This window comes from Maniola hyperantus, chromosome 5 (assembly GCF_902806685.2).
Source record: "Maniola hyperantus chromosome 5, iAphHyp1.2, whole genome shotgun sequence".
NCBI lineage: Eukaryota > Metazoa > Arthropoda > Insecta > Lepidoptera > Nymphalidae > Maniola > Maniola hyperantus.
The window spans coordinates 9,774,058-9,791,028 of NC_048540.1; the positions used below are offsets into that span (position 1 = coordinate 9,774,058).

At 41.0% G+C, this 16,971-nt stretch overlaps 1 protein-coding gene across 9 annotated transcripts in view; it reads right to left on the bottom strand.

Annotated features, from left to right (window-relative positions):
- cno (adherens junction formation factor afadin) overlaps window positions 1-16,971 on the bottom strand; it is an 82,191-nt gene that overhangs the window by 16,155 nt on the left and 49,065 nt on the right. For 5 of the 9 annotated variants that reach the window (XM_069498510.1, XM_069498508.1, XM_069498509.1 and 2 more), the window contains 16 exons: window positions 15,235-15,359; window positions 14,573-14,917; window positions 13,216-13,386; window positions 12,497-12,605; window positions 9,269-9,414; window positions 8,560-8,773; window positions 8,013-8,151; window positions 7,550-7,737; window positions 6,998-7,288; window positions 6,739-6,879; window positions 6,291-6,408; window positions 6,099-6,209; window positions 4,118-5,848; window positions 3,093-3,324; window positions 1,654-1,809; window positions 1,280-1,382 (listed from right to left, as the gene is read on the bottom strand). In XM_069498510.1, the coding sequence (XP_069354611.1) occupies window positions 1,280-1,382; window positions 1,654-1,809; window positions 3,093-3,324; window positions 4,118-5,848; window positions 6,099-6,209; window positions 6,291-6,408; window positions 6,739-6,879; window positions 6,998-7,288; window positions 7,550-7,737; window positions 8,013-8,151; window positions 8,560-8,773; window positions 9,269-9,414; window positions 12,497-12,605; window positions 13,216-13,386; window positions 14,573-14,917; window positions 15,235-15,359 (4,320 nt within the window). The remainder of the gene's footprint in view (window positions 1-1,279; window positions 1,383-1,653; window positions 1,810-3,092; window positions 3,325-4,117; window positions 5,849-6,098; window positions 6,210-6,290; window positions 6,409-6,738; window positions 6,880-6,997; window positions 7,289-7,549; window positions 7,738-8,012; window positions 8,152-8,559; window positions 8,774-9,268; window positions 9,415-12,496; window positions 12,606-13,215; window positions 13,387-14,572; window positions 14,918-15,234; window positions 15,360-16,971) is intronic. The other 4 variants (XM_069498506.1, XM_069498507.1, XM_069498511.1 and 1 more) reach the window with 4 other exon arrangements.

Here is a 16,971-nt window from a genome sequence, read left to right on the forward strand (position 1 = left end):
AGTCGCCCTCAGTCACGTTCCGAGTATGCACGGAAATCGAGCGACAGAAATAAATAGAAAAACAGTTAAAACATGCCTTTTTGTAGTATTAAATGGTGTGGGAAGAAAAGTCCAACCTCTGGCTATGCAAAGGATGGCATAACATTTCATAGGTAAGTTTAGTTATGTAATAAAAATTAAAAACAAAAATAAAATGGAACCTGTTGATGTATTTTAAAATTACATATCGTCTCGTACTATCTCATGCAGCTTTACATAGCTCCGTCTCGTTTTTATTCTTCCACATGTAACTAGTGACACTCCGTCTAACTATCGATAAATTAAATCGATACATTATCGGTAATGTTCCTGGGCTACATAAATGAGGATACATTATTTAATCAACTATTAATTTTTGTTACACCGTAGCATAACTATTTTAATGCAGTTTTTAGGGTTCCGTACCTCAAAAGGAAAAAGGAACCTGTCTGTCTGTCCGTCCGTCCATCCATCGGTCCGTCCGTCCGTCCGTCGTGTCTGTCAAGAAAACCTATAGGGTACTTCCCGTTGACCTAGAATCGTGACATTTGGCAGGTAGGTAGGTCTTATAGCACAAGTAAAGGAATAAATCCGAAAACCGGGGATTTGTGGTTTTTTATTTTTCCCCTAACGTGTGACTTACCTGCCAAATTTCATGATTGTAGGTCAACTGGAAGTATCCTATAGGTTTCTTGACAGACATGACAGACAGACAGACAACGAATCCTAACCCTATCCTATTAGCTAAAAATATGCCAAATTTTATTTAAATCCGTTCGGAAGTTTCAGCGTAATTAATGAACAGAAAGACAGACAGACAAAAAATATCAATATTATATCGGTTGAATAAAATGTTTTTTATATACTGGTAAATGATTATTGAACTTTATCGATATAAATTTTGCCGCGCAGCCCTATTGTCGTAGTTCCATTCATAGCTGCGTGTAGCTGACCTTGAACGAGCCAATAAGAAGCGCCGTGCTCACCGCGCCCCGCGCTCAAAGCTGTGACTTACGTTTGAGGAGAAAATTCGATCATTAGTTCTCAATTGCTTACTACTCGGTGGTTTTTCATAATGTTCCCAAAGGTGTGTGAAGTCTGCCAATCCGCACTTGGTCAGAATGACGGACCTACCTTCTGATTCAGAGAGTAGACCCGTGCTCAGTAGTGACCGGCAATGGGTTGATGATGAATGAATGATGAATTGAATAATGAGGCGGTTGAGCGATATATTATTTGATGATCGTATGATCGGACAGACCTGGTGCTGCAGGTTGGCGGGGTCCGACGCCTGGTCGCCGGGGGCGCCGAAGTGCGCCGACTGCGGGCGGCCGCTGCCCGTCGAACTGCGGAGCGATGACCATCTGAGAGTTCATGGATTGGGTACTTTAAGGTACTTCTTACGCGCATCTGCATATAAACGCAATACGTTTGTATGGAGATGCGCGTAACGCCAATGTTTCTATTTGATTTTGTTGTTTTAGATCTAAAACTTAGCCAAAATCGATATATTCGTACAAAATAACTTTTCACGCGCCATTTTAACTTTTACAGACCTATATCTCTCTTATTATCTACACCAATACTATAGTAAAAACAATAAATATAATAAAATTTTACTAGTTTCGTACACACCTATCCTGCAAGGGATGATGGTGGGCGTGCACGGAGGAGAGGTTTTGGTAGAAGGAGGAGTCGCTCTGGGCGGACAGGTTGTGGCTGCTGCGCGACTTGTGCGCCCACGCGCTGCTCGCTGCGCTCGTGCCGCCGCTTAGCGTCGACATGGTGCTGCTGTGACATAAGCTTAGTGAAAATATCATAAATCGTAGCAGTAGGTATACTGTGGAAAATGGAACGAGGAGGCATGACTGCAGTTATCCTTATCAACGCTCAGCTCGTATGTCAAGGAACTGAACAACATTTAAAAATCTTATCGTCGATTTAAAATATGTTTCAACGTTTTAATCTGGGATGTTACGGATAACGGTATTCGCATTTGCAAAAGATCCGTATCATTTTAGGCAAGTACCAAACTCGCATTTATTATACTCGCAATCATGTTTTGCGCATGCGAGTAATATGCAAGTCGGTCGCCAGTGAAAAAACTGTGGACTGGTAGAAAACCAAATTAAAATATAACAAATAGGCAAATCGGTTGCCCTTCACAAACGTATTTTGTACGTTTATATGGAGTAGCAAGTAAGAAAGGCGCTTGTAATAATAAATCTAAAACTATAAGCCCAATATCGATTTATCTATGCTCCATTATCTATGCTCTAAAACAATAAATTAAGTAAAATCATATTTATTTTGAAAGTCATGACCCCTGAAACATCTCTATTTTAAACCTGAGGCAACTTCGTGTGTAAATAAACTATGGAAGAAATCAAATTGTAAAACTATTGGCTTTATGGCGGCAAACTTTAGTTAATACTAATTTCAAATGGCTTTAGTTTATTAAAAAATTTAAATAAGTTTCAAAATTTTTACGCAATACCAAACGTTGATTTACGTTGTTCTCCAATCACGCATCTCACTCTTGAGTATGTCCCGCCCGTAAAGTTGATTGCAATAGCAATAGATCTCTCATCCATATATCAGAGAACAATTTTATGTGCAGCCAGTCTTATTAACGAGCCCTTCTGGTACATTTAGTAGCAGTAACGAAATTTATCACTACTAGTTTTTTTAGAAATCGGCAAAAGCTGTTACAAAGGTGTGAATCTGGCTGACTGACGTGAATGATTTTTTTGATGCATTTTATTTTTAAACATTCACATTCGCTGATTCATATTTTTTCGCATTTGAACTGTCAAAAATACATTTTCGTAACATCCCTTTATCCCTGATTTTATTAATAAGGTAAGGTTTTATAGATGATTTCGTCTTTTGTCTCATTAATCATCATTGACAAATATAAAATTGGGGTAAATTGTCTAAAATGAGACCAAATTGAGTTACTGGGTCCAGCAGTTATTACTTATTTCGCTTTTTATTTCTGAAACAATTCCATAGAAACGAAGGAACATTATAACCGAAAACCTGCAGTTACTCCGGATAAGTGTCTGATTTACCTCGTCTGCAGAGGCGTGTGGGCCGCTTGCGGCGAGAGCGCGCTCGGCGGGGGCATCTGCTGCGCGAGGTGCGAGGACGAGGCGTGCGAGGCGGGCGACAGCGGCGAGGCGAGCGGCGCGTGGTGCAGCGCCGGCGTGCTCTTGCTGGGCTTCACGGGCTCGGCCGCGAGGCGAGACGGCAGGTCGCGCTCAGAGGCTCGTCGCGCCGCACCGCCGCTGACACCTCCAGCGCCTATAGTGCATTTAACCAGTTAATATCAACTACATACTCCTATTTGAATTAAAAGTAGCTTATTAATGAATAACTTAAGTTTATAACAACTAATATTAAAGTATATCATATTATCCGCATCTTTAAGTATGATTTAGTAAAAGACCAATTATTTTATGACAGCAAGAAACATTTCAATACTCTATCGGCTGAAAATGTACCTATACGGTACCTACCGCACTGCGGAGTTGATGTAGTGAGAGAAGTGAGGTTTCGTAGAGCGTTGTCTCTATCGTTGAGACCGACAAAACTTCACATAGGTATGAGTGACAGACAACGCTATACGAAGCCAAAATCTCAATCTAAATGTCGATGTACAATATTTCCTGCCGGCTACTGTAACCATTCGAGGCGAGGTTCGGGTGCCAGGTGGGGCTTATTACCTTAATTAATTCTTTAAGTGGTCTCCTTATTTATTTACAGTACATAAATTAAAAGCTAAATCTTATTCTACGTAATATTCCGTACAATGATGTGCAAATCTATTTACCTAATTATTATCTATAAGTGCCTTAAAATAAAAAGACTTAATATAAAATGTGCAATAGAAATGAGAAATACACAAATATAACGGGAAATAAAAGAAAACACCATAACGCACTTCATTCTTTTTAATGGAAATAAAAGTTCGCAAATAAAACTGGAACGATAACCATGCTCTAAAAACTCTAGTTAAAAAAACGAAACCAAAGGTACGTGAAGCAGTGCGTTTTATAACACACCTATTTCATGCTCGGTGTGTGAGTCGGCTTACGCGAGGGAGGCTGCGGTCCTGCTGTGCGTGCATGCGGCGTATCATGCTCACAGGCGCTGCTCACGTCGGGGCAGCTCTGCACCGAAGCGACCCACTCGCTCTCACTCGTCCGCAAATCGCAAATGCTACGCGACAAGTCCACGGACGACACGTGTTTACGTTCCGTCGCTTTTTTGGTAGAAGCACATTCAGTTTTCAGGCTCTCGCTTTGTACAAGTAATGCTGTGCTTCGGTCAGTTTGCTGTGAGTTTTCGCTTGAGTGATTGGATTTCAATATAATATTTTCTAGCGTAATCGTTTTCGGCTTCTTCTCAATAATTTCAGTAAAAACAAAACTGCCAGTAGTAGAAATGTTTGGGTCGGTATGTTCTTCGGAGGGTAAATTAGGAATCTCGAATTCATTACCTTGGGCTAGAGTGTCTTCGCTTCCGCGGGATCCGAATTTGGACCAATCCTCTAGCTGAATGAGAATACTTTTGACTTCGTCCTCGGACATTTTGTCAGATTTGGTGCTCGTGTCCGTCTTATCCGGCTCATACTGGATATTCGCCAAGCTAGCACTAGTAGGCAAATTGTCTGTTTTACACACCTCTCTTTTTACTCCTGTGCTTAAATTCGGACTAGATTGACAATTACGCTTGTAGCTTTTTACGCAATACTTGAGGTTAATTTGGTTAAAATGTTTCGTTAAAGCTTTGACCTTCCCGAACGCAGGTCGGTACTCATCAGGTGATTTCCAAGATTTCCTATCTACATTATTTAACATGACACCAATTTCTACTGGACTACTGGAAACTTTTCTAACGTGAACTACGTCGTTCGACAGTTCCTGGAATGATTCCGATGTGGAAATGGACGGCCCTTCAGTATCATCAGATTTACTAGATAATGATTTCGAAACAGAAAATAATGTTTTTCGGAGACGCGAGTGAATCTTATTTATATTATTAGATTCTCGTGTCAGGGTAAGACTTAAGTCCTTTTTACTTTTATGTGCGACGCGAGGTTTTGCTTGCACAGGTGGGCTAGGAGTTTGACATGTAGCGTCTGCAGTAGTAGGTTTCCTGTCGTCGGGCTTATCTAACGAAAGCGATGGAAGTATTCTGCGTATTTTAGGAGTAGCCACTTTTCTGTCAGTGCCATCGCTTTCGAATATAATCGGTTCAGAATTCGGCTCATCTATATACGGGATCTGCTGGGTTTCCGGCTGTGGTGTGCGACAACACTCGCACGCACTTACGCACTCGTCGACACCTGTGCACCTTCCTCTATAATCGTCTTCTTTTGTATGAAAATTAAATAAATCTAATGTGAGTTTAGTATCTATCGGCTTCATCTCAGGAGGTAAACATATAGCTTCGCCGCTTTCGCTAGACTGATCGTAGCTCGCGGGTGGATCCAGTATGGGTGCCGGTAAGTCCATCGGCACGTGGGTATCTTGCGACAGGGTGTCACACGAGTCTTGTGCATCGACATCCTCACACGTAAAAGTAAATATTGGTATCTGAGGTGGAGGCATGCCGCCGTCTCTAAGCTCTAAAGGACACCCCGGTGTTACTGGAGATAAATCCTCTTGCAACTGATTGTTTTCGCGATCTAATGTAATTATTAGCCTAGGAATGGAACCATGATAGTGGAGCTGAAAATCCTCAGTTTCATCTGTACTAGACTCGGAAGTCTCATCTCTCAACATATTATGACAACGATTGTGGTAAGAATAACGTCCGGAACCTGGAATCAAATATATTTTTAGGCCTAAAATTTTAAGATGTACAATTTATTTCAAATAAAAAGCAGAACAAAACTCTCAAAAAAAAAATACCTGCGAAATGTTAAATTTTTGCAGAATATCCGAAAATAAAAATAATGACACAAAACAATCACCGAAACAAAAACAAAATTGCAACACAACTTTTTTTATTAAAAAAAAACCAAAAATCAAATGAAAAGAATTTTAAGATCCTCAGAAAGATAAATTTGCCTGTAGTGACGAGCTCTGTGAGCGGTGAGGCCGGTTTCAATAACGCCGGATGAGGGTTTGTGAAGGTTCCAGAATTGCGTCTTGCTGGATCTTCGTACTGTATTTCTTCGTCTAATAAAATTGAAATAAGATACAGTCACCAGTATTTAAACACAAATAACATAATAGAGAGGTGGAAAAATATAAGCGTACCTTGTCGTTGGTTGTAGGCCGGCTGATGCAAAAGGGTCGCCAACCCGTGGAGTACGGCACCTTGCTTCGCTACTTCCAGCGTGACTGTAGGACCCGTTCGTACCAAATATTCCGCTGCCTACAAAAATATAAAACTTATTTAATTGATAATTGAGTACTTTATAAAAATAAAAAAATAAATACTTAGGAAAAACATAGTAACTTTATGATTTGATTATTTTTATTTACATATTTTAAGTTACCTTATTGTTAAGGATATACTTCTACCAGCTTCTCCATTCAAAAGTATTACGCTGATTATTCTATTTTTTGTTGTTTTAAGTCTAAAAATAATTCGGATATCGATTTAATTATTCGAGCCATTACATCTATGCCCAATAACAATAACATAATAAAAATAAAGTAGATGCCCAACTTGCTCTGCCCTGCACCAGGAGCTATACGATACCTTCTCCTGCGTAATGCCAACGAGCGAGTGTCCGTCGACGGAGAGCAGCTGGTCGCCGGCCGCCAGGCGCCCGTCCGCCGCCGCCGCGCCACCCGGCACCACCGACTTTATGTAGATGCCCAACTTGCTCTGCCCGGCACCCTACACATTACGAAACTAACTGTTAAACCTTAAATAGTCACACTTCAGGAGTGTTCTTCTACAACTTGTTTTGACATAATATAACATCTCTCTCAATCTGTCTTTCTCTTGGACACACCTTAGCGGCGACGATGCTCAGGCCCATCCCGTTGGAGTTCTTGTGCAGCTGCACGATGTGCACACGCGGGTGGTCGTGCGGCGCGTGCGCGGGCGCGCCGTAGCCGTGCATGTACACCGTCCACAACCCCAGCGCGTGCGGCTGGTGCGCCAGCCGGCACAGGCCGCCGCGCTGCAGCGGCGCCACGAACTCCGCCAGGCCGGGCGGCACGCCGCGCACCACCTCCGCGCTGAACCCGTCGCCCGGGATCAGCAGCGCCGCGCCCAGCCACACGCTTTCTTCTAGTGTTATCTGTGTACAACCAAATCCGTGTATCGGTCTGTCTGCTACTTTTTCACGACCCATCCGTTTAATAAAATAAAGTATTTCTTTTACACGGGATTTTTAAAAACCGAAACCCACGCGGAAGCAGTAGGGAGCATAACCAGTATTACAATAATATTTAAAAATTAGATTGATGTAGTTCAGCTTCAAGCACGCGCCCAGCGCGCCGCACACGACGTCGCGCTGCGGCACGTGCCAGAGATCTGAGGAGTTACAGTAATATCGTACCTCTCGTCCGTCAGCGCGGTACAGCTCGTCGGCCCGCGAGCGCGCGTGCGCGACGGCCGCGTCCACGAGCTCCGGCGGCAGCAGCGGCGCCAGCAGCGCGCGCACTTGCACCGAGTTCAGCTTGAAGCACGCGCCCAGCGCGCCGCACACGTCCTCCGCGCTGCGGTACGTTCCCGATATCAGACGAGCTGGATATCAAACATTATTTTTAAGTTGATCGCCCAGAGATGCATGCAAACATGGGCATAGCAAAATCCAAAAAAAATATCCTCTTATTTTTTCATATATCTCAGTAAGACTGCATTTTAGAGCAAAATTGAATGGGGAAGAAGTTTTTAAATTAAATTTTACATAAGGTAAGCTCATTGTGAATCGAAAAAAAAATTTACTATTGCAAAAATATTAAAAATGTCATGAAAATGCAAAAGAAAAATAAATTGCTCTTCCTTTCTCGCTAGCGTACCTGCTTGGTGCGTGCGAGCGAGGTGGCAGTCCGCGGCCAGCTCCAGGCCCTGGCGCTCGGCCCACGCCGCCACGAGCGCGAGGCGCGCCGACAGCGCCGCGCCCCAGCGCGCACTCACCGTGCCTGCCTCCGTCACCAGCTGCAAACATTTACTTATTTTTAGGATTCCATCTATCTGTGTCACATCCATTTTTTATAACTCTTACAAGGGATGACTCAAATTGATAGTCAATTCAAAACATGGGTATTTTCTTTAAGCTAAATGTAAATACTAATAGGTGTCGTCGTAGCTATACTCCCAACTGCTACAGTATAAAGCGAGACAGAAGTCCAACCCTTTGATCTTGAATGACCACGACGATCCTTCAACATAGGTAGGCCAGTTCGCTCCTTCGTCCCGCACTTACCACACGATTGCTCTGTCTAGGCGGCTTCGTCAAACTTCTGTCTGGAATATCGTATCCTTACTCCGTGGTACTGGCTCGAACTACGTACCCATAGTCATCGGCTTACTGCGCGAAGTTGCGAGGCGATACTGCGTCAGTACCTTGTTGAAGCACACGGCGTTGATGTAGTGGAAGAGGTGCGAAAACAGCTGGATGGTGAGCGCGGCGTTGACGCGGCAGCGGCGCAGCAGCACCATTGCCGCCGCCAATGCCTGCAGCGTGGGCGCCGTGGCCTCCGTGGCGTCCGCCGCCACGGGGCTCGTCAGCTCGGCCAATGCACGAGATAACTCTTCTTGGAAACACGATACGAGGTTACTGTGAAAAATATCAGTTGTGTTATATCCTCTCGCTTCCCGCGAATGAAGTTTCACTTATCCTTACTTGAAAAGTGTGCCCTTTTACAGATTTTCTTAATTTCCAGGAAAACGATACAATGCTACGACATAATATGTAATGAAGGAGTAAATTAAAATACAAGTATGTAGCTATTGAAATTGAATAGTCTGTCTGTGTCTCCATTACGCTGAAACCCGTTCCATAGGATTTGAATATGATTTAGTATATTTATAACTAATACTCTGTATACTCTGTATTAACATTTTAGGATATTGATAAACAAGTATCGAAACACGTCACTCATTTATCAATATCGTCACTTGTTGAACAAGTTATATTAACATTCGAGTTAGTAAGTACATCTACTCTAGCGCCCGAAGCATTCAAAGTCTAAATGCATCAAAATCATTCAACATCTTGAAATTTATGCTTTAAAAACACGATAACTCACCAAACTAGTAAATTAGATGTTACCTGAAAGCATTTTGTACTGTAGTGGGCAGCAAGTCTTGCGCTTGAGTGGAAAATGATGAAATGTGTCGATCACACTTTAGAAAATGCAATAGTTCACTTGCATTTGCCATCCAAAACGCTTGTGCAGCTGAATCCGTACATCGCTCCTGTGAAAAAATATAATAATATAAGTAGTTTATAGTCAAAATACGTATGTATTAGATAAATTACAAAGTATAAGTTGACATAAACTGTAGTAATAAATTAGAATGTGTGTGTGAATTTACTTAATTTTAGGATTCCATCTATCTGTGTAAAGCTATGATAGCCTAGTGGTTAGGACGTCCGACTTCTAATCGGAGGTCGGGGGTTCGATCCCGGGCACGCACCTCTAACTTTTCGGAGTTATGTGCGTTTTAATTAATTAAATATCACTTGTTTTAATGGTGAAGGAAAACATCGTGAGGAAACCTGCTGTAATATGTACGAATTGTCAGTTTAAGTAACATAAAAATGCAACTCCTCAATATATCGAATTAGGTTGCCTGCACATCGGATTGAAAGAGAGGTGATGCAAAATTATGTAGGTTAGGTAGTTAAGCAATACGATTAAGACAATAGTATGTAAGATTTCTTTATTAGTATTGTTAGTCCATAAGCGGGAGTAGATCATAAGCCGGCTCTCAATAAACATCTTTCACCGTTGCCGCATTTAATTATTACCATACGGCCACAACATATCTCATGGCGACCCTTGCCAGTCGGTGCATGCCTAATCTAAGTGCGTGCACCGGCTGGGCACCGATCAAGAAGAAGACTACAAAATTTTTAAAAGAATATCAAGATTCAAGACTCAACAGAACTAGAACAAAAAGAAGAAAATAATTCCACGTCCTGTATTAAAAATCAAAAAACACTAACATCAAGAAATAAGTTCAAAAATGAATCGCTTATGAACAGAAGACAATCTCAAGCTTCATTGATCGGCCCAGCATCATCGTGCGCCCAGGGTTATCCCGGCCACAACTAGGAGGTGTCCAGGGTATTCCCGGCCCAGTTCGAGGAGTCCAGGGTTAGCCCGGCCCATTAAGATGCAGTAAAGAAGAGGCGAAGACTCCAAACCTCCGGACCTGATGACCAAACTATCCCTGACGACGACGGCGACTACACGGCGGTCACGAAATTGATTAATAAAATGCGTCGCTAATAGTTAAAGTAAGTGCAATTTATCTCTCGTAATGGGCAGATAGGTAGAATATGTAGCTATTGTAAATTTTTTTGGGTAGATAATTTAATTTTGTACGTAGGTTATGTGAATATTGGTTTTATAATAATAAATAATACTTGCTCCGCTATCTACTAATAAGTTCCATTCGTGCTTTATTTGTAAGATTTTATATAGTGTGTAGGATAGTTTAAAATAATAATAGATAATTAATAAATGAATAAGTAGGTACTTACTTCTTTCGTAAGTATTCGGTGTTAAAATCGAAATATAATAATTCAGAGAATTATAACGGTGCCATCGCGTGGTCAACGACACACGCGTACCCGAACATTTGATATTGTTATACGAGACAATGGTTTTGCTAGAGATGCAATTTGCAAATACAAGGAAATTAATATGAAATAAGGAGAATTTTTTCCCCTACAGACGTTTTTCGTCTAGTTTCGTGCAAGTTTTGACGATATAAGACTATACCCGGCTTTGACAAATTAGGACTCTGCAAACCAAAGGCTTGATCACCCTTCGGCTGTAGAAGTGCTAGGTATAAAATATACAATTATTTATTTTGGGATTGAGACATACTGACGTAGGAAGATGATTGTTATTTATTTGTTCGAACGCGATATTTAGCGCATATTTAGTACCTCCTCATTCAACTATATATTTGTCTAGACTCTTGATCATTATCTACCGCGCTGGTGTTAGTGAAAGACCTAGAATTTTTATGAAAAGTTGAATGTTAGTGAAAGAAATAAGTTTGATGAAGATTATAAGTGTTATGAAAAATGCTCGCAAGCATGTTATGTTAAATATTAATTAGGAGAGTACGCGCCGCGTTTGTTTATTTGTTTATTTATTTGTATTATGTGAAGAAGTAACTTGAAAGGTAGATGAAGACTAGGAGAGGTTTATTTTGACTGTCCAGGAAATATAAATACCTGAGATGTTTACTCAATAATAGGTATTATTATGGGTTATAGAATAGAAACCTTATATTTACCGTCTTACGACGATGCTATACGACAGCTGTATACTTATGATGACGACGATTTGATAGGTCAAAGAATCTTTTGAGACAACTAAGTCGATTAGTGAAATCGATCGAAGTTAAATCCTTGACTGCACTTAATAGATTACGATTTTTCTAGTTATAAGTAAGGTTGAAAGTATGCCCATACGAAGTAAGAGATAAGATAAATTGCACTTGAGCACAGGAAGTAACGATAAAAAAAATGTTTCCTTACATAATTTTAATTTTATTTAGCATTCGATTTTATTTTTGTGATTGTCATCATCTTTTCTTCTGATTCGATGTAGCGTCTAACATTTTTTTCTTTTAAGGGGAGGGGTAACCGCATACATTTTCAGGGGAGTTGTAATATGTACGAATTGTCAGTTTAAGTAACATAAAAATGCAACTCCTCAATATATCGAATTAGGTTGCCTGCACATCGGATTGAAAGAGAGGTGATGCAAAATTATGTAGGTTAGGTAGTTAAGCAATACGATTAAGACAATAGTATGTAAGATTTCTTTATTAGTATTGTTAGTCCATAAGCGGGAGTAGATCATAAGCCGGCTCTCAATAAACATCTTTCACCGTTGCCGCATTTAATTATTACCATACGGCCACAACATATCTCACTGCATGCCTGAGAGTTCTCGATAATGTTCTCAAATGTGTGTGAAGTCTACCAATCCGCACATGGCCCGCGTGGTAGACTATGGCCAAATCACTTCTCACTCTGAGAGGAGACCCGTACTCTGTAGTGAGCCGGTGATGGGTTGATCATGATGATGATGATGATGAAATAAGTTTGTATTAAGTTCTTGTTGTAAATTAATATGTGAAAATAAAGATTATCAACCTTTAGAAAGAGATAGCGATTTTGTAGAGCATTGTCTCCGTCGTTAAGACAGACAAAACGTCACATGGGTATGAGTGACAAAGACAACGCTCTACAAAGCCGAAGTCTCATTCTAAAGATCGTTGTACACTATTTTCTGGCACGTTACTGTACCTGTACAGTTGCGTGAATAAGCGTAGCGACGTGATGCAGGAACGCGGTGAGCTTGTGGGCGCGCTCCGTCGGCGTTAACTCCGGACGATAATGAGTGGAAGCACGATACCTGCAAACGAATACTTTATTTGTAAATAAAATATTTAATTAGCATACCGTGAAATTGTTTCAGGCAACGTTTCTTTATGACACGTCATACCAATGGAATAAAATTTTGATCTAGATAAACAATGATTATAGGAATTATAGAATACCGATCTCAAGTGGTTGTTTGATACTTAAAATTATCGTGCCACAAGCTTTTTGTTAGCTTTTAAAATTTAAACTAATTTTAATACAACTTAATGAGGCCTAAATACGCTACTATGTGTGTATTAAAAATTGAACCTTATAAGTTTGCAGTAGGAAATAAATTTTAAAAGCTAGTAAACACTCATGGCCAGATAATTTTTAATATCAAACGAACGCTTGTGGCCACAAACAATATATGACATTGACACTTCCATAATAATATGTATATTATTTAACTGAATCTTTATAGTACAATGAGACATTTAATTTGACGCCAAACTCGCGTATCGCGTATCGTCGCGTTCTTGGCTTATTTTTGTTTGTTAAATTAGCCATATGTGATTTGCTATGACGGTACTATCCATACTAATATTATAAATAACATTTGTGCGCGAGCGACAGAGAAATGTAATGATGGGTCATTATACCTGGCGCACAGATAGAGCGTGTAGACGGGGGCAAGCTTGAAGGCGGGCGCGTGCGGGTCGAGGTGCGAGACGACGGCGGCCAGGAACTGCGCCTGTCCCGCCTCGGGGAACTCCAGCACGGCCGGCAGGATGGCCTCCTGCCCGCCGCGCGCCACGCTGCCCATGCCGCTCCTGCACACGAGCGCTCCAACTCACTACTGGCCCCAGCCCACCCATTGAACACTTTTCGACATTTTAGCGACTCTAGCGACCTATCGAGTGTCATGACTCGTGACATAATACAGTTTTAAATTAAGACAGCCCTATGGCCCACCCGTAACGGGTGACCCGTTCCCCTAGTTAGCTAGCTAAACACCGTTATGAGAGGTCGTGTCACGGGACACCAACATAAAATGAGTGTTTTATTAAAAATCTGAGATTCTAGTGAGAACCAGGAGTGAGAGGTTACAAAATAATCATGACTTAATAGCTCAAAGTCGTGTCGTAAATTTTGTATGGTCATGATAGGTCGCGACTATCAGTACCCATGCGAAAGTGGGTTTGTTTATTGGTTTGTCGGTGTGTTCTTTAATCACGTCGCAACAGAGCAACGGATCGGCGTGATTTTTTGCATTGGAATATTTAAAGACCTGGCGAGTGACGTAGGCTATTTTTTATCCCGGGAAATCAAAGAGTTCCCACGGGATTTTTAAAATTTAAATCCACGCGTACAAAGTCGCGGGCATCAATCAGCTACTGTTCTAATTTTATGAAAATCGCAAAATATCAAAAAACTTGCAGTACCAGGGCTCTTGCTGATTCGTGTTAAGCGAAATGCCCGCTAGCACTAAAACTTGTAAAATTTAGCTCTGGCAAGTCGCTTCAACTGTTCTTCAGTGCTAGTGAACACAAAAGCTTTGCAAATTACGTTATTAACTATATTCCTTTGAGAAATCACATTTTCTACTAAAAGTAGCATATTAATATGTTATACCAAATGTTAATAATATTTTTCAGCAATAGTAATCATCGTTGAAGCTATTACACAGTTAATATTTCACGCTGTTCTAAACGGCACATTATATGAATGCAATTTCTGTTAATAAAAAAAAGTGTGACGTGAATGCATGTGATAATACTACGTAAACATTCGTACTTCTATCAATTAATGAAGATTTTCTCGATTATGGTTGTAACTTATATCATATAGCAAACTACGAGAGAGTAAAAAATCATTGGTGTGTGCATGTGGTGTCCTATTTCGTCAAGCTTTTAGGTAAAATTATAGCTAACATTTAATTCAACTCAGAATACAACGAAGTCACACAATATTGAAAACGAACAACGAATTAACATACAAAAGAGCTGTAAAAGATACCTGTTGTCGTGGCCCGATCCCCCACTTTTAGCGCTACAGATGCTTTTGGTTTCGACGTTCCCGTCGAGATCGAACGTCGTCTCGTAGTTGTCTCGGTAGTGCGCGCCGGGCACGCGGCCGCCGGGAACGCCGTGCTCGTCGCGCTCGTCGTCGAGGCGCGGCGACATGGCGAGCGAGTCGTCGTCGAGCTTGAGCGTGTTGTTGTTGTAGGGTGTGAAGTCGTGCGACAGCGGGCTGGCGCGCGGGTAGTCGGCGTTGGCGTTGGCGTCCAGCGCGTCGGGCGCCTGCGAGCTCAGCGACGTTGGCGACATGGCGCCGCTGTTCCTTTGCTCGCCCGGCGGCGATCTAACGCGGGAAGGGCAATACACAAGCGCATGTCGTGAGCCAGTGACAGAAACATGCAACCAAAGAAAACAACGATGATCGATGATAAACATAATAGAACACAACATTTAAAGTGACCGAGGAAGCGACGAGTCAGTGAAGATCGAAGTTAAGAATTAAAAAAGTATAAAAGAATAATGCTAAGAGTGTACTGTGTTACTACTGAACTAGACTAAGCGTTCTATGAAGTAAATAGCTAAACATCTCTAATACATGGTATTGAATATCTATTCACAACATTAATTATATTTCTAAGATTGATTAGAAAATCACTTCACCTGTCATATATGGAGCCGGAGCCGTAGTGCTGTGATTGCGTAAGATTTCTGTTGATGATGTTCTCTTGGGCGGGATCCACAAAGCGAAAAGTGGAAACTCGGCCGAATTTGAGCAAGCAGCCATGCTACAGCGGACAAAAAACATTATTTGATTAATTTGGACTTAGGGACACGATATATTTTTTTATACGTTATAATATTAACTGTGCCAATGTATTTTTAGTTACATCCTAAGTGTCACGGGGAAATAACTATGCTCCCCTCCTTACTAACTCTCTTACTAGTCTTACTATTTTTAGAGCTAGAGAAGCTATAACAATTTTTAACCTCATTTAGACTTCATACTATTTAAGAAATGCTAAAGTAACTGTTTGCTTGATACCTTTTCACGCCTAAGCCGCTGAACCAAATTTGACGTTAGGATCAGAGGTAGCTTGCAAACTGGAGACGGATAATGGAGATGGATATAGGATACGGGATACCTTTTTATCGCGGAAAATCAAAGAGTTCCCACGGAACTTTTAAAAAACCAAAATCCACGCGGACGAAGTCGCAGGCATCAACTAATCCATATCCATACTAATATTATAAATGCGAAAGTGTGTCTGTCTGTCTGTTTGCTAGCTTTTCACAGCCCATCCGTTCAAAAGATGTTGACGAAATTTGGTGCAAAGATAGCTTGCATCCCAGGAACGGACATAGGCTATTTTTATCCCGGAAAATTGAAAAGTTCCCACTGGATATTAAAAACCCTAAATCCACGCGGCCGAAGCGGGCATCACCTAGTTTACTATAAAATATGAATTATAGAACTTAAATTTTAAAAATCTGACATCGTTGTACAAAAAGATAGAATTATTAATTATGCTATGTTTGAAAAGATCGGAAATTGTCGAGCCTGTGTACATGCCTGTTTGTAGGGACAGGGTGTAACAACACGCGACGGCTCGCAGTGGGGTAGCGCATGACATTTTAATATTTTATGAGGGCGGCATTACGTTTGTACGTGGAAGTTAAAGCAAAGCTTTGATCTGTGTAATTTTTAGTAGGTACATACCTAATACCATCATCATCATCATTGTCAACCGGTAGACGTCCACAACTGGACATAGGTCTCTTGTAGGAATTTCGGAGAGTACCAACACTGCGCCTTCCGGTGCTAGGTTGCCATTCCAGCACCTTGGGACCCCAACCACAGAATATACAATGTGCCCCAGAGCTAAGTGACCGCCCGGTATTTCTTGAATATTTGCACTAAATTATTAATAAATAACTTTAAACTAGAGGTCTAATCCATATAGGTTTTTTTACAGGATTTTTTGTTTTTTTGGTAGAGATGCCTGACTTGCTGCATTTTTTTAAATATATAAATAAATATATTCAAATATTTCAACCTTTTTATTCGTTATTACTCCTAATATCTGTAGCACTTCGCACATGAATAATTCCTAAAAAAAATCGGTAGTTGTGTATGAACGCTCTTAAAATTGACAACCGACATAATTTTTCGAGATTATGCCTCGATCTACAAATATTTTAGTAGATTTTTATCTTATGGACGAAAGAAATTCCTTTATTTACCCGGACTCACATTTTTATTTCGCATTACGACTTATAATTACAGTAAAACTCGGCATCTTTTCGAGTTTTGTACGGCAGCTCTAATCACGGTGACAATTGGGCAAAAATGGCCCATAGTAATGTGCTCAAAAGACTTTGATATGAGCGTTTGCTCAT